Source organism: Saccostrea cucullata, unplaced genomic scaffold (assembly GCF_032062105.1).
Source record: "Saccostrea cucullata isolate Sc308-1 unplaced genomic scaffold, CSIRO_AGI_Scuc_v1 ctg6481, whole genome shotgun sequence".
Taxonomy (NCBI): domain Eukaryota; kingdom Metazoa; phylum Mollusca; class Bivalvia; order Ostreida; family Ostreidae; genus Saccostrea; species Saccostrea cuccullata.
The window spans coordinates 13,842-41,487 of NW_026933348.1; the positions used below are offsets into that span (position 1 = coordinate 13,842).

Sequence of the window (27,646 nt, forward strand, 5' to 3'; positions counted from 1 at the left end):
ATATGACAGAATGATCGATTATATTTGCTATCAAAATCATTATAACGCCCACAGAGATTAAAAAATGTTGACTTTAAACAAGGTTGACAAATTTCCTGTCAAATCAACCTGTCAGTAGCATGCCTCGGTTTAAAAATTGAGCGTACTCGGAGTATTGTCTCGAGTGTCGGATAAGCTGGGAGTTGTAAACACCATATGTAGGTTATTGTGGGATAGAGATAAGGAAAGCTGACGATGTAAAAGACGAAGTATTTTTGTTTGTCCTACAATTTAGTTGTTAGTTGCTCCATATCACCATTCAAACGGGTATCGCAGGATAGTCGCTAAAAAGTATGGGGAAGCGGTTTAGTCAGGAGGGGTGTTGGTCACGTCTTCTTTTCGCTATTGGAAGATTTCATATTCACGGCAAACGAGTGGTCACAACATGCATGATTTGCACAACCGAAGACATGCAATTGATTATGGACTTTTGAGCTTGAATCCTGTTTGTAATCTTCATATGTTTCATGCATAAAGTTTCTGACAGTTGAAGCATTGAAAACATTGAATTTTAAAAGATTTTTTTAAAATCCCTATTGTTCAAATTGTTGCAGCATAACATTAATTATTTTATTGATGAAAAAAAGGGTGTAAAACTTTTTTTTTCAGATAAATAGACTTTTAAAGTTTGTAATTGATTTTATTCAAAGAGGCATAGAGCAACATTATTAAGGAAATCTGAGATAATTATTTTTGAGGAATCACCATAATTCAATTCTAAAGTAAAATTTTTAAGATACCTTAGTTACCAACATATCAAATTAGTTTTCCTCCTTATGAAAGTATTTTGGTTACCGACCTATTGATCTCTACCTTTGACCTACATATAAAATATTTAATATTGCTTAAATACAGCACATTTTTAATTTTAAAGGTAAGTTAATGCTATTTAGCATGTGCACCGTTTGTCATAAAAATATATATTAAAAAAAATACTAGCGTTACAGATCACTTGTCCGTAACTGACCTACTTGGCAAAATAGTCAGGATCGTTAAATTTACTTTCTTGATTTTTTATAGGCAAGGTTTTGATTTAATTTACATGTTTATGAGTTTATGACACTTTACTCTGAAAGTGTACTTTGATAAACTTTATTTACCACACAAACTGAGATTAAAATATTATGAAAATAAATCGTGTCCGTATACCAAAATGGATATTTGTAGACTGAAAATTGCAGTAAAGACAGTCTGGAGTCTCTTTAGAAGGATTGTTATAAAATTCGAATTATTTCATTTTCAATATTTATTTTTGCTTTGGGTGTGGGAGAATCATATTTCTGATTCTAGCACAGTCTTACTATCCATGTTTTTTTTTTCTCACAGGCAAATACACTATTATAAAATTAAAATACGTGTAACAAAAAAATTGCTTCTATAAGATTTATTGGCGTTTTTAATGGTGCTATTAATCACGTGACACACCCGTTCCTTGGAGCACTAAATTTGGTTGATATACCCATCACTGATCTTAGGTACTTCAATTTCTCAAAATTTATAAAGCTACAGCACAGGAAAAAGCTTTTTAAATGAAACTTGCTCATTTTTGACACAAGGGTAACATTTTCTTTTCGAATTTTTACATGTACAAAACACTTACAGTTACAGTAAATTTGGCAAACCATTAAACACATTGTTTTGAAATATGCTTATCTTGTTTGCGTATAGCCATCTGAGAAAAAATACATCAATTCATACAAATGTTCCGCTATAAGCATTCAGTTTATTTCGAACGAAATGAAATTGAAACGTGAAATCATGGAATAAATTGAATCCGAAGACTTTAGCTTTAGACTTTAGACTTTAGCTTTTGGTGTTAGTAAATTTCACATTTATAAGCATAATATGGTACCAATTGCTTAAATCAATGACTTTATTATAGCCTAATTGTTAATATCATGAATAACAAATATGGATTATAGCTTATATAAGAAAAATGTACAGTTCACAGATATCTACTTATATATAGTATTTATATACATGTATTTATTTTTGTTTAACAATGTAAATCATTTTTCCATGTCTTGGACGTTATGCAATGATATCATTTTATGCTTTAATGGATGGTTTGCAAAGATAATGCTATATGTTCGTGACTCATAACAAAGGACGTTGTTGAAAGTAAATTCTTGCCTTCATAGCTTAGCATATATAGATTACAAGTCATAACGTGAAACAATCAAGACAAATGCTTTTTTCTTTTGAATTCTAATGTTTTATTACATATAACCATGAAATTATTTATGGCATGACCTGTGTTATAAGAATGATCGCTGAAATATTTCTCCTGGATGAAAAAAAATTAAAGTATCAATCAAATATATGTGATATGTACATGTAATTAAGGTTCATTCTTGCTTTAATTCAAGGAAAGAAATGGAAATCTATATTAACCATTGCCAGAGAAATTCAATTTATTTCCCTGAAATGGAGTTGAAATGGTAATATGAAAATGGGGATGAATTTTTCTCTAAACTCCTAAAACTATCGACGCAGTTATGATAATGCTGTCCGAAGGCTTAAAATGCCTTAAAATATACATTTTATTTTGACTTAGATTTAATTTAAATGTGTAATCCTTGTCTTGAATTGCAGTCAACAAGACATAGATAATAGGTAAATCAGGTATTATAATAAAGCATATTTGTGATTTCACATGACTGTGTTGATCACGTGACGGAGGTTTATGATATTCCTACAAGCATTTTGTTTTAATTTTTTAAATCGCTTCGGCACAAGTGCAAAGCAAAAGTACTGGAAAAAGTATGTTACATAGATCAATGCATCGTGATCTCTGGTACAAAGAAAGTACTGGGTGAACTTTTACTCGTTAAGAAAATATTTTACTAGAAAATTAAACTTATCAACAAAAGAGGGGGTATTTTCCACTTTCTCCAAAAATGGATAAACTAAACACAATACCCCAGCAAAATTCAAGTACAGGACATACTTCACGTGTAGATTCACACAATATATCTTTAATGTATTTTGGTTTATCACTTGTGCCATTCCAATTTAAACACGATTCTTAGATTCTTACTCTGTCTACGGACGTGTAAGGGGAGAGTTTCACACAGAATTTTCTCTATTGTTTGAAGATGTGCATATCGGACAAGCGAAAGAAATAGGAATATTAAGATTTCAAATGTTCAAATTCATATCAGCACACTGGAGCTTAAAAACAATCCTAACAATTGAATTAAACAAGAAGGCCCTAAAATTAATCTACATGCCATGTACAAATTATGACACTTTCCCCGTCATGTCAGATCAAGTATGCAGTGACTTGACGTCATATTCTATCATGACGTCACATCTAGTTAGTTCAGAGAAGTTAGGTTAAGTCTGAATATATAGTTTGATATTTTACGGACAGCATTATCCTAGCTGAGGAGTTATTTATCATGCTTCAAAAATATTTCCACATTGGAACCCAGAGAAATATTTAAACATTTAATTATCAAACCTTACAATAATACATGTACAATAAGATCCAGCCAATTTAGGTACCCAAGTGACACAATACAATACAAAACCGAACACCATTTTTGTAAAAAACTAAATAAAACATTTAACAATTAACAATCAAAAAATAAATTGCATAACAAACAAGATGATTTCAGATCTTCCATCGTCAAATTTCCTAATTTATGCATTGATATTCCACTATCACGTGATCATTTTCCTTATGTCTCCCAACTTAATCGCTACTCAAGAAACTGCTCTGGGTATGAGGAATTTTTAAAGCAATCACTGATAATTTCATGTTACAGGGATTTCAAAAACCTCGTTTAAAAATGACTTTCGTAAATTTAGTGGTCGTTAGCATGACTTTGTTTGCAAATATAACCTACCATTGACTGTTTTGTTTTGTTTTGGCTTTTTTTTTGACTGACTTGTTTCATATCAATTGTTAGGCCTCTGTTTTTATACCGAGTTTGACTACGGAAAGTGATGTCTACCTTATCAATACCTAGGCGCGGCGGGAAGCTTACTCCTCCTAGGCACCTCATCCTACCTCTGGAATTTCAGGGGCTCCATGTTGTATACCCTTTTCATATATTTGTATTGTTTATTGTTTTTTTTAAATCAATCACTGTTTGTTATCTTCACTTTTTACATCATTCATGAATTAGTGCTCACGGTAGCTCAATCGATAGAGCGCTCGCTCCGTGATCGGTAGGTCGTGAGTTCGTATCTCGGCCGCGACTGACCCAGTCAATATAATGGGTAGCAACTGTTCCTTCGCCATACGCTCGGCACTTTGAAGTGAAAGTTGCGGATCCTTCGAATGAGACCTTTGAACCCGAGGCCCCGTGTCAGTGGCTGGCGTTGGCACGATAAAGATCCCTCACTGCTCAATGGCCATGAGTGCCGAGTAAAATTCAAAATTTGAAGCCCTTCATCGGCATACGGTGACGTCTCCATATGAGTGAAAAATTCTCGAGAGGGACTTAAACAATATACAATCAATCAATCAATCATTCATGAATTAGTGAGCCTGAAAAAAGAAGTTAATGCCATTTGAAATATTTCCATTTTACTGAGTCGGCATGAAACCAGAACAAAGACTTTTTAAAAGCTAAAATTAATCTTAAGAGGGTATGATCGAGTTTTGAATAGTTTTGATCTGTTTTAACTACATCAAAAATATGTATGTTGGAATTAAATCTATAATAAATCTGAATAGCAATAACTACAAATTATTTAAACTGTAATGTTGGTGTTCGCCAGGGTGAAAATCTATCGCCTTTTTTGCTTTCCTTATATATAAATGACCTAGAAGAGTTTCTCTCTGACAGAAATATTATTGGTTTACAAAGCATAACTAATGCTATTGAAGAAGAATTATATGTGTATCTTAAGCTTTTCATTTTGTTATATGCATACGATACTGTTATCATGGCTGAAACATGTAGATCTACAAAAGGCTCTGGATTATTTTTATTTATATTGTTCACAATGGAAACTGCTAATGTTAGCCAGACAAAAATTCTAGTGTTTTCTAAACGACCAATGTCAAAAAAAGTATTTCGTTATAATGATATTGAAACTGTAAAAGAATTTAAGTATCTTGGGATAATATTTTCACATTCAGACTCATTTTGTAAGACCAAAAACCTTTGTGTGAACAAGCACAGAAAGCAATATATGGCGTTATAAGGAAGTTAAGACAATTTAACTTACCAACTGAATGTCAGTTAGATCTTTTTGATAAAGTTGTTGTACCAATTTTGACTTATGGCTGTGAAATTTGGGGTTTTGAAAACCTTGACATTATTGAACGTGTACATTTAAAATAAGAGTAGAATGCTCTCGTATATGGTGTATGGGTAGATTGGGCGATTTCCATTGTGTATTATTTTTACACGAATGATCTCCTACTGGTTAAAATTCCTTACCCCGAATTCTTCAGAAAACAAAATGGTTTGTGTTTTGTATAAATATCTATGTTCTAAATACTTTCTCGGAGGTCCAAAAAAACCCATGGGTAGATTTCATTTATAAAATTTGAACCTCTAGTGGGTTCTCTAACATTATTGTAATGAACACAGTTCCATTGACAGAAATAAGGTACTTGGAGCAGTGAAGCAAAGATTAAGAGATCAATTTATTCAAAAATGGCATAGTGATATTAATAATTCATCGAAAGGTCAAATTTATAAATTTTTTAAGAGTGAATTTGGATGTGAAAAATGTTTAAGTATTTTACCTCGTAAGCTCCTAAAAATACTAATAAAATTCAGAACCTAAAACCACCACCTCCCGGTTGAAACTGGTAGATGGTCAAATATTCCATTAGATGAAAGAATTTGTAAATTGTGTAATAAAGGACAAATAGCAGACGAATTTCATTTGATTTTGTCCCATTTTTTTTACTCAATTTGAATTTTTATTTCATTTATATTTGCATAATGGCGGACTATTAAGCAGACAACTAGCGTTAAGTACCGATGTCCAGTGCTTAATTGGTCGATAAAAAATTGCATCGGATTTTAAGCAATTTTCTTTTGCTCTAGGTTCAAAATTCTTCTTATCAAAGCTTTTTAAAAATAACTTTTAATTATTTGAGTTTTACTCAACAATACAAATAAGTGAAGAAATTTTGACGATCGGACTCGAGACTTGAAATTAGCGGGTTTTATCATTAGGGCTTTGATTGAAGCCGAGGTTAGTCTGGGTATCCCTATTGTATATATAACAGCGCAACAGAGGTAATTATAATATTCTCATGCTGCATTGAAGAGAGAGTCAGCACATGGTATACGCACTTCAAGAATCTCTTAGGAAATCAACCTGATGTAGACGAGCCTGAGGAGGAAATTCCAAAGGTGTTCGATGATATCGACATCAGTGATGAACCTTTCACTCTAGCTGAATACAGAAAAGTGAAGTCCTCCCTGAAGCTAGACAAGGCAGCAGGTCCGGATGAAATCCCCCCGGAAGTCTTCAAACTGTGTGATTTTGATAGTGTTTGTTTAGGTTTCTGTAATGATGCACTCGCCAACAATGAAAAACCAGATACATGGTCATTCATGAACATTGTAACTGTGCTCAAGTCTGGCGACCTATCAAAGACTGATAACTACAGAGGCATCAGCTTGATATGCATCATAGCCAAGATTTACAATCGGCTCATACTAAATCGTATCAGGAGTGTCATTGATCTACGTCTAGAATAAATCAGAATGGTTTTCGCACTGGAAAAACAACAGTTGCACAAATTCTTGCCCTCCGCCGAATAATTGAAGGTGTCAAAGCCAACAACTTGAAAGCAATCTTTACTTTTATAGACTTCCGGAAAGCATTTGACTCCATACACAGAGGTATAAGATGATTCGCATACTTAAGGCATATGGAATTCCACCTAATCTTCTTCGAGCAATCGAAAAGATGTACACTAATACCATGGCCAAGATCGTGACACCTGATGGAGAAACTGGTATGTTTGAAATAACTGCTGGAGTTCTAGATCTGCAGGGAGATACCTTAACACCATTCTTATTTATCATAGTACTGGATTATGCCCTGAGAAAAGCCATCTCTGGAAATGAAGAGGAATTGGGTTTCACCATACTGCCTAGAAAATCCAGAAGACACCCAAAACAAGTTCTTACTGATCTTTATTTTGCTGACGACATTTCCTTACTATCAGATGAAATTGTCCAAGCACAGGAACTGTTATCTAGAGTAGAGAGGGAGTGTAAGAAAGTTGGGCAATGTATCAATGCCAAGAAGACTAAAGTCCTCCCCTTCAATACTGACAACCCTACTCCACTCAAAACCTTAGATGGCACTGAAATCAAATGGGTAGTAGATTTTAAATATCTTGGTTCCTGGGTCGAAAGTTTAGAAAAGGACATAACTGTCCGGAAAGCACTAGCCTGGCAGGTTCTGAACAAGATGTCCTGAATATGGCGCTCAACAATGCAAAGTGATTTCAAGTTGCGTTTCTTCATAGCCACAATCGAGTCAATTCTACTGTATGGCTGTGAGAGCTGGACCCTGACAGTAGCCCAGGAGAAGTCACTAGACGGAACCTACACACGCATGCTCCGAAAGGTTCTAGACATTCACTGGTCAAGCCAGATTCCCAACGAGTTCCTATATGGTAACCTCCCAAAGGTCAGTGATAAGATAGCCTCCAGGAGATTGCAGCTAGCTGGGCATTGCTTCCGTCATCCAGAGCTCAGCGCTCAATCTTTTGTACTGTGGGAGCCAAATCACGGACGCCGTAGAAGAGGTTGACCCAAGGCCACGTTTTTAGACACACTACAGCGTGACACAAATACAAGGGATACAAATGAGCTAGCTTCCCTAATGGCTGATAGGAAGAACTGGAGTGGTCATGTCGTTGGTCGTGTAAGGACGACCGAGTGAGTGAGTGAGTGAGTCATGCTGCATTTGACTGGCTAAAACGGAGATTGTCGGTGATTGTAAATAAAAAGACGTTTTATTGTTCATACAATTGTTAAGTGTTGTATTGTCTTTACTAGCTTGTTTAACAGTTGTATTCTTACTGTACATATAGAAGAGCATGTTTTTCTAATACCTGGCTGCACCCTGTATCAGATCAAAGGTACAGTCGTCTAATGACTTTAAATAGGTCTCATCCCTGAGACACATACCCCGGAAAGATACCCAAGACAAAGCCCAGTCCTAAAGAGATAAATTTTGATTTTTTTTTATTATAAAGGGATAGATTACCCTAGCCGCAAGCATGTTTTGTCATACTACTTATGTGTTGTGTCATTAAATATATATATACTGTGGAATAAGGAGAGACGCATATATTTATTTGAGCATATTACTGATATATACAATTATAACTTTTAATTTACTTACAGTGTCTGTAAACTTAACAAACTGTCGAAGGCATTATCTTCCAAAGTGGTGATTTGATTATCCTCCAGAAACCTGGAAAGTGTTCAGTCAAGTTATCGACAATAGTATTTTTCTTTAGTGTCAACGTAACTTTTAAGTCAATAAACTGAAAATTTAATCATGATCATATCAGTTATTATGATGACTGAAATTGTTATTTTTCATTATAATTAAGCTTAACAATTCATTTTGAGCAAAATCATGTTTTATTATAAACATATTTCTGAAGGAAAATCGTCACAAACACATATCAGCACACTACATATATATTATTATGACAGCAGTAATTTGATTGGAAGAGATGGATCACATCTCGGTGACAATAAGTGACAGTCAAACACGTTTTTATTTGAAAAAAAAAATTGAGTGCATGCATTTACAATGTGAAACACTGGCTAAAATAAATAAACAACAATGTTAAAAAGTTCAAGAAATGAATTTGGTTGGTCACGTGATCAAATCCTGTGAGGCCCTTAGGGCTTCTCAGTAGATTTGATCACATACCAACCAAGTTCATGTCCCAGAGTACTCTTTTCATTGTTGTTTATTAATTATATATTTACATTTGAAACGAAGATTCAGCGTAAAACTGCATTCATTACTCGAACGGGCCGCCGTATTGCTATGTTGTGACGTGCAATGATCTAGATGTTGTTTGGTCTTGAAAGTTTGCCTCCCTCCGACATTTGAATATTTACTTTGATGTTCAGCGGTCGAGTTCTGAAAATTTCTGTTATATAATGAAAGAACAATGATCGCTACAGAGAATAGTTTTACTATTTTTTGAGTTCCAATATATTTGAAGTCAAAAGTGCTGGTATCGCCTGTTTTAGTTTACATAACTTCGAAGAAATTTCGGGCTAAAAAGGTAATTGCAATTGTTGCCGAACACTGAGGTATAAAAGATGTTTTATTTTAGTAGGAAAACAAAAATATTTATTCTTTTTTTTTTTTTTTTTTTATAAAAAATTAGATAAAACTTCTGACTTATAGAATGAATGAAAGCGGTTGTAACATCAATTCATATATTTCCGTGGCAAGGCGATTTCGCGTATAGTCAGGCGCGGATCCAGGATTTGGAGTAAGAGGGGGCGCCAAAACTAGGCAAGTGGTCTGGGGGCCGCCTTGAGGCCCCCAGTGGGTCCAGGGCAAAGCCCTGGGGGGAGGGGCAGGGGCGAAGCCCCCGGAAGCTCCTGGATTCTAGAGGTTTTGAAGGGTACAAATGAGGTGTACCAAAGCCCTGGTGGGGACCCAAGGGGCGAAGCCCCCGGAAGCTCCTGGATTCTAGAGATTTTGAAGGGTGAAAATGAGGTCTACCAAGTAGACATATTTGATTTACGCTAACTTTGACAATTTTAGGGAGGGGGGCATGTGCGCCCCCCCCCCTTAAATCCGCCACTGATAGTATTAAAAAAACATAATTACAAAGGTCAGTGGACCTATTGCATTTATACTCTCTTATTTTGATATTTTAATACAATAATATTTTATGTTTCATTTCTATTTTATGATGATTCATTGAGCAGACATCTTCATTTATAATATGAGATAATACAAAGAAACATATTCATATTATTTGTTATCAGTTCAATTTTCAGAACTTGATATTTAGGTAATACGTTGTTATAGTTTTTATTAAACAGGCAAATGAGAGAGAGAGAGAGAGAGAGAGAGAGAGAGAGAGAGAGAGAGAGAGAGAGAGAGAGAGAGAGAGAGAGAGAGAGAGAGAGAGAGAGAGAGAGAGAGAGAGAGAGAGAGAGAGAGAGAGAGAGAGAGAGAGAGTCCGTTTTAGGCCCCCCTTTTCAGGCTTCACTGAATGTTTGTATCTATATCAAACAAAAATTCTGAACTTTTTCTAAATATATCAGACAGTGAAAGTAACCCTTTTTTAAATCAACAAATCATATGTATTTGTTTGACAGTCATACTCATTTTTATTTTCGTATGCCAGTGAAGACTTCAAATTTTGACCTTTACTCGGCACTCAGGGCCATTGAGCAGTGAGGGATCTTTATCGTGCCAACGCCTGCCGCTCGCACGGGGTCTCGGTTTTTAACGTCTCATCCGAAGGACACGCAACTTTCACTTCAAAGTGTCGAGCGCATAGCGAAAGAACAGTTGCTACCCATTTTATCGACTAGGTAAGTCGCGGCCGAGACACGAGCTCACGACCTCCCGATCACGGAGCGAGTGCTCAACTGACTGAGCTAACGTGAACGGTCAAGGAAAACGAAGTGCGAGTATTTCAAACGGAATATATGATTCTAACATCTGAATAATAAATAAAATACATTAGGCATTATCACTCGAATTTGAAACATTCTCTCTGGCAATATCAAATACCACCACCTACATGTGTACATTTTGATTTACTGTTATTTTCGACTTATTTTGATGCATATTTTGAGAATGAAATTTTTGTTTTATAACAGACCTTAACTTAAAAAAAAAGTTATTTAAAATATCCTGGAAATACAGTACTGTCTACTTATCCGATTTCGGGGGATGGCGCAAGGGGGGGATTATTTATCGTGTTAATGGCAAATATATCAATAGACTTTACACATTATATACTCAACAAAAAAAAAGAAACGTATATTGTTTTACTCGTCATAGAAATTTTTAAAAATGTACATGGAACAACTATTTATTATATCATTGGTTACCTGTGACCTATTCAAAGGACAACATGGGGTTTTAAAACCCAAGTGTTGAATTATCGCCCTTGATTAAACATGTTTATAAAAGTAGTGTTTTTCATGATTTCTTCTAAATTCGATGTCTATTTTCGTTGATATTTTGGATTTAGAGAAACTATTCACGCTCCTATTAAACCCATATTTAAGATTTGATTGCAATGTTGATGCTGCAATGCCATGCCGAAACAAAGATGAACACAACCAGGCTAACGATGATACTAAACGGAGCTACGCATCAGAAAGTTGCAAATGTATTTGGAATAAATCAATGGGCTTTGCAATCGAAGACCATTATCTGGCCATCCGCAGGTAACCACAACCAGGCAGGACCGTCAGACACCCCCCTTTCAGCACCTCATGCTATTCAGAACTTGCTGTAATAACTGCTGCTACAATTCCTGGATGAAAAAATCAGCATAAAAGTGCATAAATTGTTCGCAAGAGACTGAAAAGAGATGGTATTCCTCCACGATATCTGTACATTGGACACCCACTAGCATTGAAACGTCGCATAGTACATAATGTTATGCCCCTTGAATTTGGGGGCGATGAAAATGACATCAACTTGACTTTTCTATTTGCAACATAGGACATGTTTGATTTTTATCACAACACACTCTAAAATCACTTAAAGAAAATAAGGTTTAAGCTGAAAGCTGAGATTTTCATATTCTTATGAATATGCGTTTCTTTTTTTTGTTGAGTATAGTACAGGAATTTCTGTAGTACATTACATTTTGAATAAATATATCCTTTAATTACACTATCAATTTAATTTTCTCCAAAGATAACAACTTAACAGGATATCCGCAGAACTATGCATAACTCTCAGAACTAGTTCTGTACTTGAAAAAAAAAAAAACATGTTAGAAAAACGTGTTAGAAATAAATGTTTTCCTAATTTTGCTGGATAATTATTTGACTTGGATAATCATTTCTCAATTAATGATTTGTCTTGTTTAAGAAAACAGCAAAATGTTGCAGGATTTGTACATTGCCCTTACTTAAATTCAATATTTCAGCACCTACAAAGGAACATAATGTACTGGAAACAATATTTATTTTCCAGAGAAATTTAATAAACAACCTAACAGCTAATTTAGGATAATAAAAATATATCGTAGATATTTTTCCCCATTAAAAAACACGATATGTTAGTTATTAATTTACAAATCATGTAAATAGTTACATACAAAAAAGATGTCCTTTCACTTCGGAGTTCCGAATGACAATAAAAACTGAATAAAAAGGTGAACGCTGAATGCAAGGTGAACACAAAGTGAACGGAACGAAGAGCGAACGTTGAACGCAAGAGCACGGAGAACGTTGAACGCAAAACTGTTAACGGTGAACGAAGAGTGAAGGCACGCTGAACGAACGGACAACGAACGGTGAACGATCGAAAAAGTTAGAACGTTTCAGGGGGTGTAATATGTTGAAATAGTATCTGGTGTATCAAAATAAATACTGTATAAATATTACATCCTATAAGACATGGGCATTATATACTGAATTGTGGGAATTGTTCTAATTCCCAGTGTTTGTAAATTATGCCTCCAGGTCGAATAAATGTTTTTTCAAGCCTCTGGATTTTATACCACCCGCTTGAAAAGCAGGGGGTTTGTAGAAATGGGGTGTCCTCCATTCCGTCCGTTCATTCGTTCGTCTGTCTCTACGTCCGTCCACTGTTACGCTTTTGGATACCCACCCCTTATAATAAAAAACTTATTATGAATGAAAACATTGATCATATCATACCTTGTGATCACAACTAAAAATATTTGAAATAAGCTTTTTTATTTTGAAAAAAAAAATCTTTCGTTTCTATCAAAAGCAAAAATTATATTTCATGAATCAACTTCATAAATACCCAAAATTTTAAAGTATACAAATACTAAATATGACATCGGGAGACCGAATTGCAAAACTAGCAACATATGCCGTGAAATTCACATATTATTATGAGCTACAGAAGAGACAAAAAATGGACACCAAAATAAAATAGCATTGAATATGCATCTTGCGCCAAATAGACTTGTTTAATTCCAGTTGCTTCAGGTAATTATATCTCAGATTTGCGTTGTGTTTTCTACGTGTAATATACACAATCATCGTATGCAGAATAGGTATGCCTGCATCTATGCACCAAATTTAAGAGATTCTTTTTTTTGTCCAATACTTGTGCCTGAGATATAATTATAAAATATTGTAGATATTATAATATATATGATAATATATAATATTGATGCCACATTCATTTTTTTATTGATACTGGTCCCATCTTAAAACAGGTAACAATAAAATCTTTGTAAGACTCATTATTACAAATTTATTTTAGAGGATCTTTAATTTAATGTTACGAAGGGAAATATAATTTAAACTCATAGTATAACCTTAGTACCCTTTCTAAGGAGGATTTTTATCAATCCCTCTCACTTAAGTAACAAATGTAAACACAGTAACCAACTAAAGCAAGTTCGTTTATCTCTCAGCTTTAAAGGTTCGAACTCCACTAACAGTCATTACTATTGATATTCATCACTAACTTTGGGTTTTCGTGGAACTACAAAATTCTCACAGTTGTTCTAACTTTTGCAACCCGTTAAAGGTGTTGTTTTGAATTGTAGTTATTTTGTTGGAATACAGCCGTCTAAAATGGATTTTTAAAATTATTTAATCGAGTATTTTTGCTATAAGCATTCAGTCTTTTGCCTTCAAAATCAAAAGAAATAAACAGAATCTCTGAACATGTTTACAAGTATAAGTCTAAGTGATAGTTTACATGTGATTTATGTTATTTTTATATCTTTAATGTTCATATCTTGTTTGATATGGATATCTCTAACATACTTTTTTGCCCAATAATTACAAATAACAAAATTTTCCACAAGTATTTTGTATTTTTTTTTTATATGAAAATCAAACATAGGTGCAAATTCGGAATAATGATTAACCTATTTGAATTTTTCAATACCTATCCGTATTTTCAAGCTAGTGCCGAAGTACTTAGCTACTGGGCTGTAGATCCTCGGGACCTAATCTACATTATAATGTTATTGTAAAATAGAAAACAAATGCAGCACATGTAAATATCTATAGTTCTCGAATGTATTAAAATAAAGACAGTTTTGAGCTTCTTTTCTGAAGGTTGAATTTTGTTATTTATGTACAGTAAATAATATGTTAGTTATTTACATATGCTGCATTTTTTTTCTTTTTTACTCAATATCCTAGACGCTATGCATTCATTTCCTCTAATGCTTTTATAATTGGTTAGCAATGAAAGGAATATTTTATCCTTTTATGGAAAAAATGATTATAATCTTTTATTCTGAATTGAAAATCAATCTGTTACTCTCAAATAAATAACCGTACTGATTACATAGAAATATTTTTATATTTAACCAAGCAGACCAACATATACTGTGAAACCATAAATTTTCGTTGGGTTTAATTTTCATTGATTTAGAGGTTGGAGATATCCACGAATTCTTGACTCCCACGACATGTAAAAATCTAATATGCATTACTACCAAACACTTCTCCAACCACGAGATGAAATCCCCACAAATCAATATTTTTTCCCTCAAACCCCGAAATTTGCTACCACGAAAATATGTGATTTTACAATACGTTTTTTCAATCAAAATATTATTAGAATTATACATGTACCAGAACCTCAATCATCAATTGTTGGTGTCCTTTGTAGTTCGTATAGTTTATACACAATTCACATAACAAGTTTAGTGAGATATATTGCGAATAAAATATACGTCGATTTTAGTATCAACCCACGAACTGTGATCAACATCAAAAATCTATAAACAATATAACTCTCTGAAATGGACATAACACAGGGACCTTAAAAATTCCAGAGAAGAGATCAGGTGCCTCATAATAATATTCATGGACTAATCAGGGTTGTAATCACCCGCCGTGAGCACAACGTATTGGTCAGGTATACAGCTGCAGAACGTTCTCTATCAAATTCAGAATAAAAAGAAAGGCCTAGCAATTGGTAAGAATCCCGTCGGCCAAAAGACGACAGAAAGATCGGTTATATTTGCTATCAAAATCATTATAACGCCCAGAGATTAAGGAAATGCTGACTTTAAACAAGGTTAACAAAATTCCTGTAAAATCAACCTATCAGTAGCCTGCCTCGGTTTAAATATTGATTGTACTCGGATTATATTCTCGAGTGTCGGATAAGCTGGGAGTTGTAAACACTATATGCAGGTTATAGTGTGATAGAAATCAGGAAAGCTGACGATTGTAAAGACGAAGTCTTTTCGTTTGTCCTACAATTTAGTTGTTAGATGGTCCTTATCGCCATTTAAACGGGTAACGCTGGGGAGTCGCTAAAAAGTATGGGGAAGCGGTTTTAGTCAGGATGGATGTAGGTCACGTGTTTTTTTTCGTTATTGGAAGATTTCATATTCACGGCAAACGAGTGGTCACAACATGTATGATTTGCACAATCGAAGACATGCAATTGTTTATGGACTTTTGAGCTTGAATCCTGTTCGTAATCTTCATATGTTTCATGTATAAAGTTTCTGACAAATAAAACAGCAAAAACATTGAATCGTAAAAGTCTAAACAAAATCCAAATTGTTCAAATTGTTGCAACATAATATCATTTATTTTATTGATAAAAAAAAATTACAGGTGTAAAACTTTTCAGATAAATAGACTTTTAAGGTTTGTAATTGATTTTATTTAAAAAGGCGGAGAACAATAGTATTAAGGAAATTTGAGATAATTATTTTTTGGAGGTTTAACCGTAATTAAATTCTAAAGTAAAGATTTTAAGGTACCTTGGTTATCGACATATCAAGCTAGTTTTCTTCCTAATGAAAGTATTTTGGTTACCGACCTAGTGATCTTTACTTTTGACCTACGTATAAAATATTTATTAGTGTTTAAATACAGTGCATTTTTAATTCTAAAGGTAAGTTTATGCCATTTAGCTTGTGCAGTTTGTCATAGAAATATATATTAAAAATATACTAGCGTTACAAATCTCTTGACAGTAATTGACCTACTTGGCAAAATAGTCAGGATGGTAATACCCCCCGCCTGAAAAGCGGGAGGGTATATAGTGATCGGGATTTCCGTCCGTCTGTCCGTCTGCCCGTCTGTACGTCCGTCCGTCCGTCCGTCTGTTACGCTTTTCCTCTTATCCGCTACTCCTCTTATACTACTGAATTGAATTTAATGAAACTTTCACAGAATTTTGTTTACATTTTGCCATTGTGCACCTCCTATTTTACTTTTTTATTCGACACGTATTTTAGGTTTCCCAGAGCAAAACATGGACATTGCCATTTTTTGTTTACCTATCACATAACATAATAGAAGCTTCTGGATAACATTTGATAGGACGAGTTATTCCTCTTTACACATTACCGTAAAACTATATAAAGCAACACATCGACAGTATGGGAGGCGGGGTTATCATTTAGTGAGCTCATTGCTCACAGTAAAAATACGTGTAACGAGATTGTTTACTACTATAATATTTATTGGCGTCTTTAATGATGCTATAAATCACGTGACACACTCGTTCCTTTGAGCACTAAAGTTTGGTTGATATGGTCTTAGGTACTTTAATTTCTGCAGCTTTATAAAACTACAGCGCAGGAAAAAGCTTGAAACTTGCTCATTTATGACACATGGGTAACATTTTTTTCGAATTCGACACATGGATAATTTTTACACACACAAAATACTCACAGTTCAAGTAAATTTGGCAAACCATTAAAGACATTGTTTTGAATTATGCTTATCTTGTTGTAGGATAGCCATCTGAAGGAAAAAAACATAAATTGATACAAGTGTTTTGCTATAAGCATTCAGTTTATTTCGAACTAAATGAAATTGAAATGTGAAATTATGGAATAAATCGAATCCAAGACTTTAGTTGCTGGTGTTGGTGAATTACATATTTATAAGCATAATATTGTACAAACACTTAAATCAATCACATCATTATAGCCTAATGTAAGAATCAGTAAACTAGAGTAAAAATAAATGCTTCATTAAAGCAGCTGTAAAACTTGTTAATATCCCAAAAATATATTAACTGAAATATGTGAAATTTACAGCAACCATTGCCTGTTTTATAGACAGGTTAACATGTAGATTTCAATAAACAAAAATTATATAATGGGTATGAACAATGGGTACCGTCCTTGGCATCAATGACTTACAACAACCGATGTATATTTGCGAAATTTCAACAAAATATTACTAATTATGTTTTATTGACTTTAAGACATATAGCAAAATTAATAAAAATCATTTTGGGATTTGTTCATAATGTTTCAAAGATACATTTGATAGTAAAAAGGATTGATACTCAAAGGTCAACCTATATTTTGAAAAATGAGTAAAAAGGACAGTGTGTAGCCAAAAAAAAAAATATATTAAAAAAAAACAAAACAAATTTTCTACTTATCCACGTTTGTATGAAATTCTAACAGATAAAGAAACTTGAATCCATTTTGCTTTAAGCCCTCAAAACAAATTTACAATAAGATGCACTTGACAAAACTGCAAAGGACTAAGAAGAGCAAAGAATTGCAGGATCATAAAACAGTTTTATATGCTATTTTCTTAAATATTAGCGGTCTTGATCTTCAAATTCATATTCGGGGAGGAAGTACAAATTTCTTGAAGAGTCTAGAAAACAATTTTTTTGCAAAAAAATTGAAAGGTTTATGAGAGGAAGGAAACAGAATGAGCAATTCACTACATTAAATGTCTTCATGACGGCGTCCAAACCCATAGGCCATGAAGAGTAAAGGTGATTTTTCTTTGCCCAATCATGACAGTGAGCATACAGCGGGCGTGACCAATCAACAGGGGATGCTCACTCCTCCATGGAACCTGATCCCACCTCTGATGTTTTGGATGTATGTATCTGCTCCTGATTTGTATTGTTTCAATGGACATTTGACCTTGATTACTGTTTGTTATTTTACATACGTCATAATAAATCAATCATTGCTATTCTTTAAGTAAATATGACGATTTAGGCAGACTTGGTGAGTAGAGTACTGTTCTAGTGGCTAAATAAATCATTCTTCCATCTCAAAGACAGCAATGTTTTCTTTCTAAACTTTAAATCTTCATATTAACATGATGACGTCTTCATTACGTCTTGTTTAATCTATGTTGTTAAAATGTACTTATAATTTTGATCATTACTTCACGAGATCTTGATTATTTGCATCACGAAGCAATAACAGTTATATGAATATTTCACGCTCATGATTGTTCAAATTACATCAAATGCAATATTTTCCCCTTTAGTCATACACTGCTTAGCATCGCTCAAACAAAAAATGGGGTAAATTGAAAATTACATTGTAATTTTGTGTTGTTTCATTAAATATACTATGGAATAGGAAAAGACGTATATCTTTATTTGAACAAATTTCTGATATATAGAATTATACCTTTGGTTTACTTACAGTGTCTGTAAACTTAACAAACCGTCAAAGGCATTATCTTCCAACATGGTGATTTGATTATCCACCAGATTCCTGGAAAGTGTTTAGTCAAATTATCGTCAACAGTGTTTAACTTTATTATCAAAGTAATTTTTACGTGAATGATCTGAAATTTTAACCATGATCATTTCAGTTATTAAGAGTGGAATTATTGTAATCCATGATAAGCTTCAGTATCTATTGGGGGATAAATTTAGACTTTTCTTTCTTTTTTATTTTTATTTATTTACTCTAATATTATTAATTCATTTTGAGCAAAATTATATTTTATTATACACAACATAACTGTATAGAAAAATCGTCACTAACAGAAACCATCATATCAGAATAATGCATAATTATTTTAACAGTAACTTGAACTGACGAGCCTGATCACGTCTCCTTGACATCAGTGACAATCAAAGACATTTTTTTAATTTGTACTATAAAACACGTTCGTGCATGTAAACTGAAACACACTGCTAAAAACCATTACCGAGCATTTCTCTTATTTTTGACACCTGCAATTATTTTGCTGTTAGGATCAATGTATCATATTATTCGAACTTATTTGTGCAGATGTTAAACAAGACAACTTATTCTTTAACCTAGACCTTGTTAGCTGAAAATTTCTTGTCGCACGCGTGACGCAGTGGTTAGAGCGTCTGCTCTTCAGTCGAGGGGTAAGGAGTTGATCCCTACGTTGCGGGTTCGAACTCACTGCAAGACGTGGTGACCAGTCCTTCGGGTGAGACCGAATAAGCCGAGGTAGATGTTGGCAAGAAAAAGATCCCTCAATGCTCGATGGTCCTGAGTACCGGGAATAAATATATTCTTTCAACCCACCCCCACCAGCAAGGGGTGGCGTCTCCATATGAGTAAACAAAATTCTCGAGAGAGAAGTTAAATACAACAAACAAAAAGCATAACATTTTCTTCCTTTGGAAGTCCATTTCGCATGCTAAATCCGCTTTACTGCGCATACCTCAGGCGGTCATATTTCCGATATACAGTCAATAAGCTATAATTATTATTTTGTATAGTCGTCATCATTGAATAACACATCAAACAATAAGATATTCTTTATTGGTTTTGGTGGCATTCAGTTGTTTGTTTCCGTTAAGTCGGTAATGCTTCAGTTATTGCAATTAACACCCACTACTGACGTTGGGTACTTAAATTTGTGCAAATTACTAAATCCAGAGCAAGAAATAAAGCATAATTATCTTTTCATATTATACTTGCTAAAATATTATACAAAGATTATTTTTTCTGAATCTAACAGATAAAATGAAATTTGAAAATAAAATGAATTGGAATCATGAACAAAAGTCCAAAGAACAAACTTTTAACTGAGAACAAAGTAAACATGGACCTAAAGAATCTATAGGTAATTGATCAAGGTGACAGGGAGGAGTCTCATACTGATACTGAATACGAGATCGTTCAAATCATTTAAGAAATGCAAAATACATATGTATCTGACAACTAAAATAAAAGTTAAACTTATCCACCTAAGACTTCTTTACGTGTCCAATATGTAGTCCATACACATGGCTGACATGCACATAATTTTACACCTGCATATGAAACCAACTAACATTGAATTTTAATCTTTTTTCAATCAAAGTGAAAGCACAATGTTGAAATTTCAACTCTTTTATGATGTAAACAGACTGGTAACTGGAATATATATTTTTTCTTATTTATTTCAAACAAGAGAAGGTTCTAAAATACAAAACCTGTATGTATCCCTCATTGGAAATAACTTCAATTTTACAAACTGTAAATTCCCCTTCTATGTTTAAGTTATTCATGTGTCAAAATATTCATGTACAGTTTTGATTCGAGGAAAAACGCATTGACAATGGTAGATCTAAGTGGTCGGATGGAATATAAGATATTCGTGCATTCGGATCATTTCAGTTAACAATTTTATGGTTTCCTGATCCTGGGTTCAACAGAATTCTTTCTTTTCTTCCTTTTTTATAGAGCCAAATTTATCAAGGATACGAATGGTATTTTTAAAGAAACCACATTAAGTACCTAATCCCATTTTCATTTAATTACGTCCGGATCGATTCGTTCGTCATTTTAACGCTTTACTATAAACTTCAAATTTGACATCAAGTTATAAAACGTTTAATTGAAATCGCAAGAGTTATCTCCCCCAGTGTGTTGTACGTCTTTAACTTACTGCTAGAGCCCTCAAGCGCTAGCAACTACTTTAGTCCAAATTCCTTGAATACGCATGCTCGGCTTCACAGTCGTGCATTCTCGAAAAACTGGGAAAACTACTATAGATAGACCCTACTATATCAATATCGTTGTATCATGTATCGTGTAGAGCACAGCTAAACATCTATACTCTAATTTCTGATTGGCTAATTCAGCAAATCTTAGAAATTCCAGAAACACGTATTAATACTAAGAATACTAAGAATAACGAATAAATTCATTATTTATATATTAAAAAATTCTGATGTTTATGGCATTTAACCTAACATGACCCAAAGGACCAAGCTACTTCACATCTTCACATTCGGAACTCTCTGGATTTCTTAACACAACATACACTTTGAGTTATTTTCTAATTATGCAAAATCTTATGCGTGAAAAGAAGAAAACACTTGCTGTAGCCTTCAACTCGACATTTAGGTACCGGTATATCGACGACGTATTGTCAATTAATAATGGTAATTTCCATTTCTACGTCGATATGATATATCCTGGTGAGCTTGAGATAAAAGATACCACAGAGTCCGACACTTCTGTTTCATACTTGGATATTTTACTTGAAAAAGACCTAATGGTAATCTAACTACCAAGCTATATGATAAACGTGATGACTTTAACTTTTCTATCATCAACTTCCCTTAGTAATGCAGCAGTATACCTTTATCAGATGCATACGGAGTATATATATCTCAGTTGATTCGATACGCAAGAGCATGCTCTACGTATGAACAAATTCTAAAACGAGGTAAATTATTGACAGGCAAGTTTATGAAAAAAGAATATCAGCAGTCTCGTTTCAAGCCATCAAGTTCTATGGTCGATACAATGACCTTGTCAGCAAATACAATTTATCATTAAGTCAAATGCTGACCGATTTTTTCATACCAATTGTTAGTCCATTATTTATACACTGAATTGACGACGGATTTTTTCCGTTATTTCCGAATCATGACAAGGAGCACATGGCGGGTGTGACCGGTCGCCGTGTGCTCCTTGTCATTAAACATGAAATTGAGAAAATAAAGATATACAGTTGAGTGTGTTTATTGACCTTGAAAGGTCAGTTTTTAATATTAAAAAAACATTAATATAAAAAAAACTTGAAATTAAATTAGATTTGCAAGCTTATGCATTTTAAATTGTAAGATTCTATTCAGTTCACAAATTCATTGGTCATTGCTTTCCATTTTTTTTAAGACTTTGATCGAATTTGATTATTTATCCCGTAATAACAGACTTTCAATATTTTAGATTTAAATACTCGTGCTTACAGTGCCTTTAAGTTTGACAAAACATGGAAAGCGTTATCTTCCAGTGTGGTTATTTGATTCAGTAGAAGATTCGTGGAAATGTTCCGTCAAATGAATGTTAATGATTTATTTACTGGGGATTAAATTAATGCTTTAGAGATACAAGAGATACATTTTTTTATTAATCCAATTTGGGCCCCGGAGGAGCAAAAAGATTTACAAATAGAAAGAGGAGGATCCAAATGATAGAACAAGCATGATGATGATATTACAAATAAAGAGCAATTGGTAAAAAAAAAAAAGTATATAAGAGATATACTGAATATACATACATGTATTGTATTGTAAGTTACATACAAATATATATAATTTATACATATATATATATATATATATATATATATATATATATATATATATATATATATATATATATATATAGTTAAATGCAAGAAACTGGGAAAGAGGTATATAATTTTTTATGCTTATCACAATATCTTCAATTAAGGTAAATTACTAAGGAAGCAAGTGATGTAAGGATGTCTGGGTCTTCATTAGTCATGAGCCAATAAAATTGATTATCATAAGATAGAGACTGAAAACTTTTACATTTAATTTTACAAATATTTATGAGTTTAAGTCTTTGTACATTAAGATGAGGACATACAAGGAGAAAATGAATTTCATCCTGAATCTCGTTGTGATGACAAAATGAGCAAATTCGTTCCTCTCTAGGTATTTTGGGTAACGTCCAATTTCAATTTTAAGCCTGTGGGCCGATATTCTTAACTTTGTTAACTTTGTTAATCTTTAAACAGTTAAAGATTAACTTCAATATATTTACTCAACAATCTTTTTGGTTTCAATTTATTCAAAATATGATATTTTGTTGTTGTTTTGAAGCGGATGATGGAGTGCGACCTTTAGTATCAACGTGAACAGAATCGGGAAAATTACTTAAGCAAAAACTCTTGTATACGTTGAATGAGTTAGAAGTAATTTTTTTTTTAAGTTAAAAGAACAAAAGCACGCTTTTAAGATGTCGTGCGTGTTATTTTGAATGTTTTATTTTTATAAGCTTGAAAATTACACGGTTGCATTTATTTTCAAGTTAATCATAAGTTAGATGTACGTAGCAAGTTATCAATGCTTATGTTTCAGCACGTTTCATGAAAAAAATCTCATACACCGGTGGGTAATTATCTAGCGTGTGAACAAATATTGGGAACCTAATTTTTACCTATCGTTAACCTTTACTTAACATGTATTTTACATATTATTCAAAGCTGTACTACTAGCTTAAGTTGCTGTCATTCTACGATGTGTATATGTAGTATTAACGTATTCAGACGTACAAAGAAAGAAAAATGTGATGGCTTACGTTGAATGAGATATAGATAGGTTTGTTAAGAAGATGATGTATGTTGGTGTACGTTGTAATGCATTTAATGAATAATTTTTGTGCATGCTCAGATCTTTTTAGGTATGCCACTATATAAGCCAGTAAAATGAAGGAAAGTTGTTCATGCGTAAGACTTTGTTATGTGTGTTAGGGCTACTCATACGTTTTAAAAGTAACATCCTTTTGATATACCATGCTTCATAATATCTGCAACCATTTAAATTTACGAATGAAGTATTCTTTTTGAATTATTCTTAATACAAATATACCAAATTATTTGTTAAAAATTCAATATTTTAATCTTTGTTTTCATAATTGAACATTTATTCACGAAAATGTAGATCAAAAGCGAAAAATCAAGATTTTAATAGATTTGCCGTAAATGACGTGCATTTTATCGGTCAACTAATATAAGACGTTTGAAGAAATATGTAACTCTGGCGACAATTCCAGTGGGAGTGCAAGAGTCCTAAAAGGGGCATTTGAAAAAATCTGAGAATGGTTTGATAAAATATTAAACGTTGAATGAAAGCTAATGAGTTTGTTTTGAGTTTCCATTGAAAAGATCACATTGTAATTTCATATCACGTAATATCTCAGAAAATCACGTCAAAGTCCGCGTGTTTAGTGTACTGACAAAAAAATGAGGTACCGAGATCGGCAATTTCAGGGAGTTGAATTTAAAAATCAACAGTTGTTTATTACTTGGATTTACGCCAACGGTTACAATTGCCAGATGGAATAATGTTTATACATTATAGACTACAGTCTATTATATTGGATTTAAAAAAATGACCAAGTGACCGTAATGGCTTCATGATGACCAGCAAAATACAGTATACTCTACCTTTAGGCATTTGCATTGCTAAATGTCCCTCAGTATGTCACCATTTACAATATAACTATATAAGCCTTGTTAACCTGTCATAATACAAATAAATACAAAACTTATTTCTCAAGTTAAATGGGAATTTTAATTACTGTAATTTAAACATATCAGTCAGTCGAATTGCCCAACGGACCACCGACCTAATTTCCTGTAGAAAAGAAAACCAGTGAATTCACAATATACACAAACTCATTCAGAGGGAAAATAAACCTTGATTAGAAGCATTCACCAGTGGTTAACAAGAAAAAAAAAGGTTTAAATAGTTGTCAATTAAGCAGAAAATATACATGCTGGTACAAAGGGAAAATAATCTTACGCTCTTCCTTCATTGGTTTGATTTACTTACAGTGTCTTTAAATTTGACAAACCGTCGAAGGCATTATCTTCCAGATTGGTGATCTGATTCCCTTGAAGGTATCTAAAACATTGTTATATGTACAACATAAAGATAACGAAAAGTAATCCATGTCATAGATCTAGTAAACAAAACGAATCGTCAACAGAGTAAAAAATAGCGGTCCATGGAAACACCAGAGGAATGATTAGGTGTCTAGGTGTAGACATGATATTTCAACCATTAAAGAAATTTTCTCTCATGTTCTTATCTTGGTGATATGGCAATATCTAAAGTAACTGATCAAAATTTAGAATTATGTTTTACATATTTGTGCCACAAGTAGGATCATTTTTTTATTAAAATGAAACATGAGTGAAAACTCAAAACTTTAGACTTCATATCAATAAGAATTTGACTCTCAGTATTAATATATAAATGAATGATGGTTATAGAAAAAGACCAAAACTTGCTGCATATTTCAGTAAAAATGTCGGTAAGATAGTGAACAAATATCCAAAAGTTTATATACTGCACATGAATAAGAAAATGCATAAGTCAGGAAATAAGCCATCGAATGTGTTTATTTAAATACATTTATAATTTAATATCCTGGATGCAATGCATTCATATCGTCTAATACTTTTATAGATGATTAGCGATGGAACATATCTTAAGATAGAATGATCATCTTTCATCCTTAATTGAAAATCCGTCTGTTTCTTTTAAATACATGTTCGTACTTTTTAAAAAGAAATATATATTTTATATTTAACCAAGCACATCAACTTATCTAATCTTAAAGAGAGAAACTATTTCAGTTAAGAATATTTATTTGTCAATCAAAGACAGATTTTTGGATTCTTTGGTAGCTAGTAGAGTTTATACTTAGTTCGTCTAACAAGTAAAGTGAGATATAGTGCAAATAAAATACATAGATTTTATAATCACTGCACTGGAAGTTAACCCCCTTTTTGCATTAAATCTGAAGAAAGGCTTTTTTTAAAGAGAGAGAGAGACACCTGCAATACTCGATATTCAGATTGGATACATGCAACCAGTAGAAACAAAACTGATAGTTCGAACAATGAAAATGAATAAGAATAAGAAACTGAAGCGGTGCGGACAAAGGACAACCCCTTCACCATTGCATGCAGTCAATAAACAGAACTCCCCTTCACCACTTTCTTAAATTCCACCATCTGAGCCCATAATGCCCCTACTGAAAATACAACAAACAGCCCCATCAGTGGGGAATGTTTTCGTTTCTACCCCTTAGCAAATTAGTCGCCATGAATTAATACGGGCCTCAAAAATCAGAACCAGATATGGGAGGCAGGAGCCATGGATCCCTTACTGCTTGCTTAGACTGAATGCAAATTAAAGATTGCCTATCACTATGGGATTTTAAGTTAAACAGGGGCATCCGTGTACTCATCAACCAAAAACTACTTTGCTAAAGTTGATCTGGTGGAATATTTTGTTTATTTAGATAAATTTTTTATATGAACATTCAACATGGGTTCATGAATTACTTAAATGCCTCTGAAATGTAAGAATTGCTGCTATATTTGTTCAGATATGTAGTACAGGTTTAAGAATGGCTTATCATAGGGGACTATTTATAAAAAATTCTGGTTGGTGTATATTTCTAACAAACAAGGTTTAGGAATAACTAATCAACATATTATAATCAAGGGTCATATTAGCCAAGAATTTTCTTATTGTACATCTCTAACAAATTTTATTTGGTATACATATCTAGACTTCAATAGGACTTATACCAGAGGAAGGACTTCATCCGACGTCATCACGTGACGTCTATAATTAGAAAATATGCCTTAAGCTAGAACCTATGTCGGAGAAGTCTTTGTCACAAGATTTTCAAACTTTTCATAATGATAAATTAACACTTGCTTATCAATCAGTTAAAAGCACATGACAGGTTTCCTTGTTATTAAATGTAAGGCAGCCAGTTAAACATGGAATGATAAATACATATTGCGACTTCACAATTTCAGTCATTTTAGAGGTACTTGTCATGCAAAGAAGACAAAAAAATCCCAAAATTACATCTTTAAACATCGTTGTTCTTATTGTTTATTGATTGAACAGTATTAAACAATATTTCCCGAGAATAAGTTCTTTTTTATTCAATTGACATAAAAGATAACTCCACATTTTCAAAATTATAGGCAAATGAACTCTATTTATTTTCAGTCAATTTTCCACCCTACATTTGTAAATATTTTTCAGAAGTCTTTGTCACAATGTAATCAATCTTTAATATGATAAAGAACATACCCAAATGATTACCAAAAGTGATTAAAATATACTGAAAGGAAAAAGAAACGCACAAGAACATGATATGGGAAATTTTTCTGACTATGTGACCGTAATTATGAAAATTGGTCAGTTGTTTATTTTGGTTACTTTGCACTAAAATCACTTGTCAAATCTACTCAACCATGAAATGTATGGGAAATGATAAATAGTCAAAAACAAGTGCATGATAATGATGATAATTTTGTAATAAAATTTTGTAGTACCATACTATGCATTAGAATAATAGACATCGTTTTTGCATATTTGCACTCAGTATAAATTTCTTGCAATCGTGGTATGGCTGGCGGAATCTACTGTGCGTTTAGTAGTTGAATTCAATATTGTATAAGTGAATAAAAAGGCAAAAACATGCAGATGTACAGATTGTTTTCAACTTTTCAACCAAATAAAAGTGGATTTTGGTTGTCAGAGAGTGAACTTAAAATTTTTCCAACCAACAATGACGGTGACGTTGGCGCGTACCAGCGTCACAACAAGATTGACGCCATCTCGGTTATTGTCAAGGCATTACCACCGAAACTGAAATTTATACAGTAGACAAACATACTCACTTTTTTCACCCTAA

The 27,646-nt window shown here is 33.2% G+C and overlaps 1 protein-coding gene across 2 annotated transcripts in view; it reads right to left on the reverse strand.

Annotated features, from left to right (window-relative positions):
- Positions 1 to 27,646, reverse strand: part of LOC134238064 (leucine-rich repeat-containing protein 15-like) — a 46,468-nt gene that overhangs the window by 8,306 nt on the left and 10,516 nt on the right. Inside the window, exons 3-5 of one of the 2 annotated variants that reach the window (XM_062720193.1) lie at positions 24,748 to 24,819; positions 18,605 to 18,676; positions 16,863 to 16,934 (exon numbers count right to left, since the gene is read on the reverse strand). In XM_062720193.1, coding sequence (XP_062576177.1) covers positions 16,863 to 16,934; positions 18,605 to 18,676; positions 24,748 to 24,819 — 216 coding nt within the window. Of the gene's footprint in view, positions 1 to 8,385; positions 8,458 to 16,862; positions 16,935 to 18,604; positions 18,677 to 24,747; positions 24,820 to 27,646 lie in introns of both variants that reach the window. The other variant, XM_062720194.1, reaches the window with a different exon arrangement.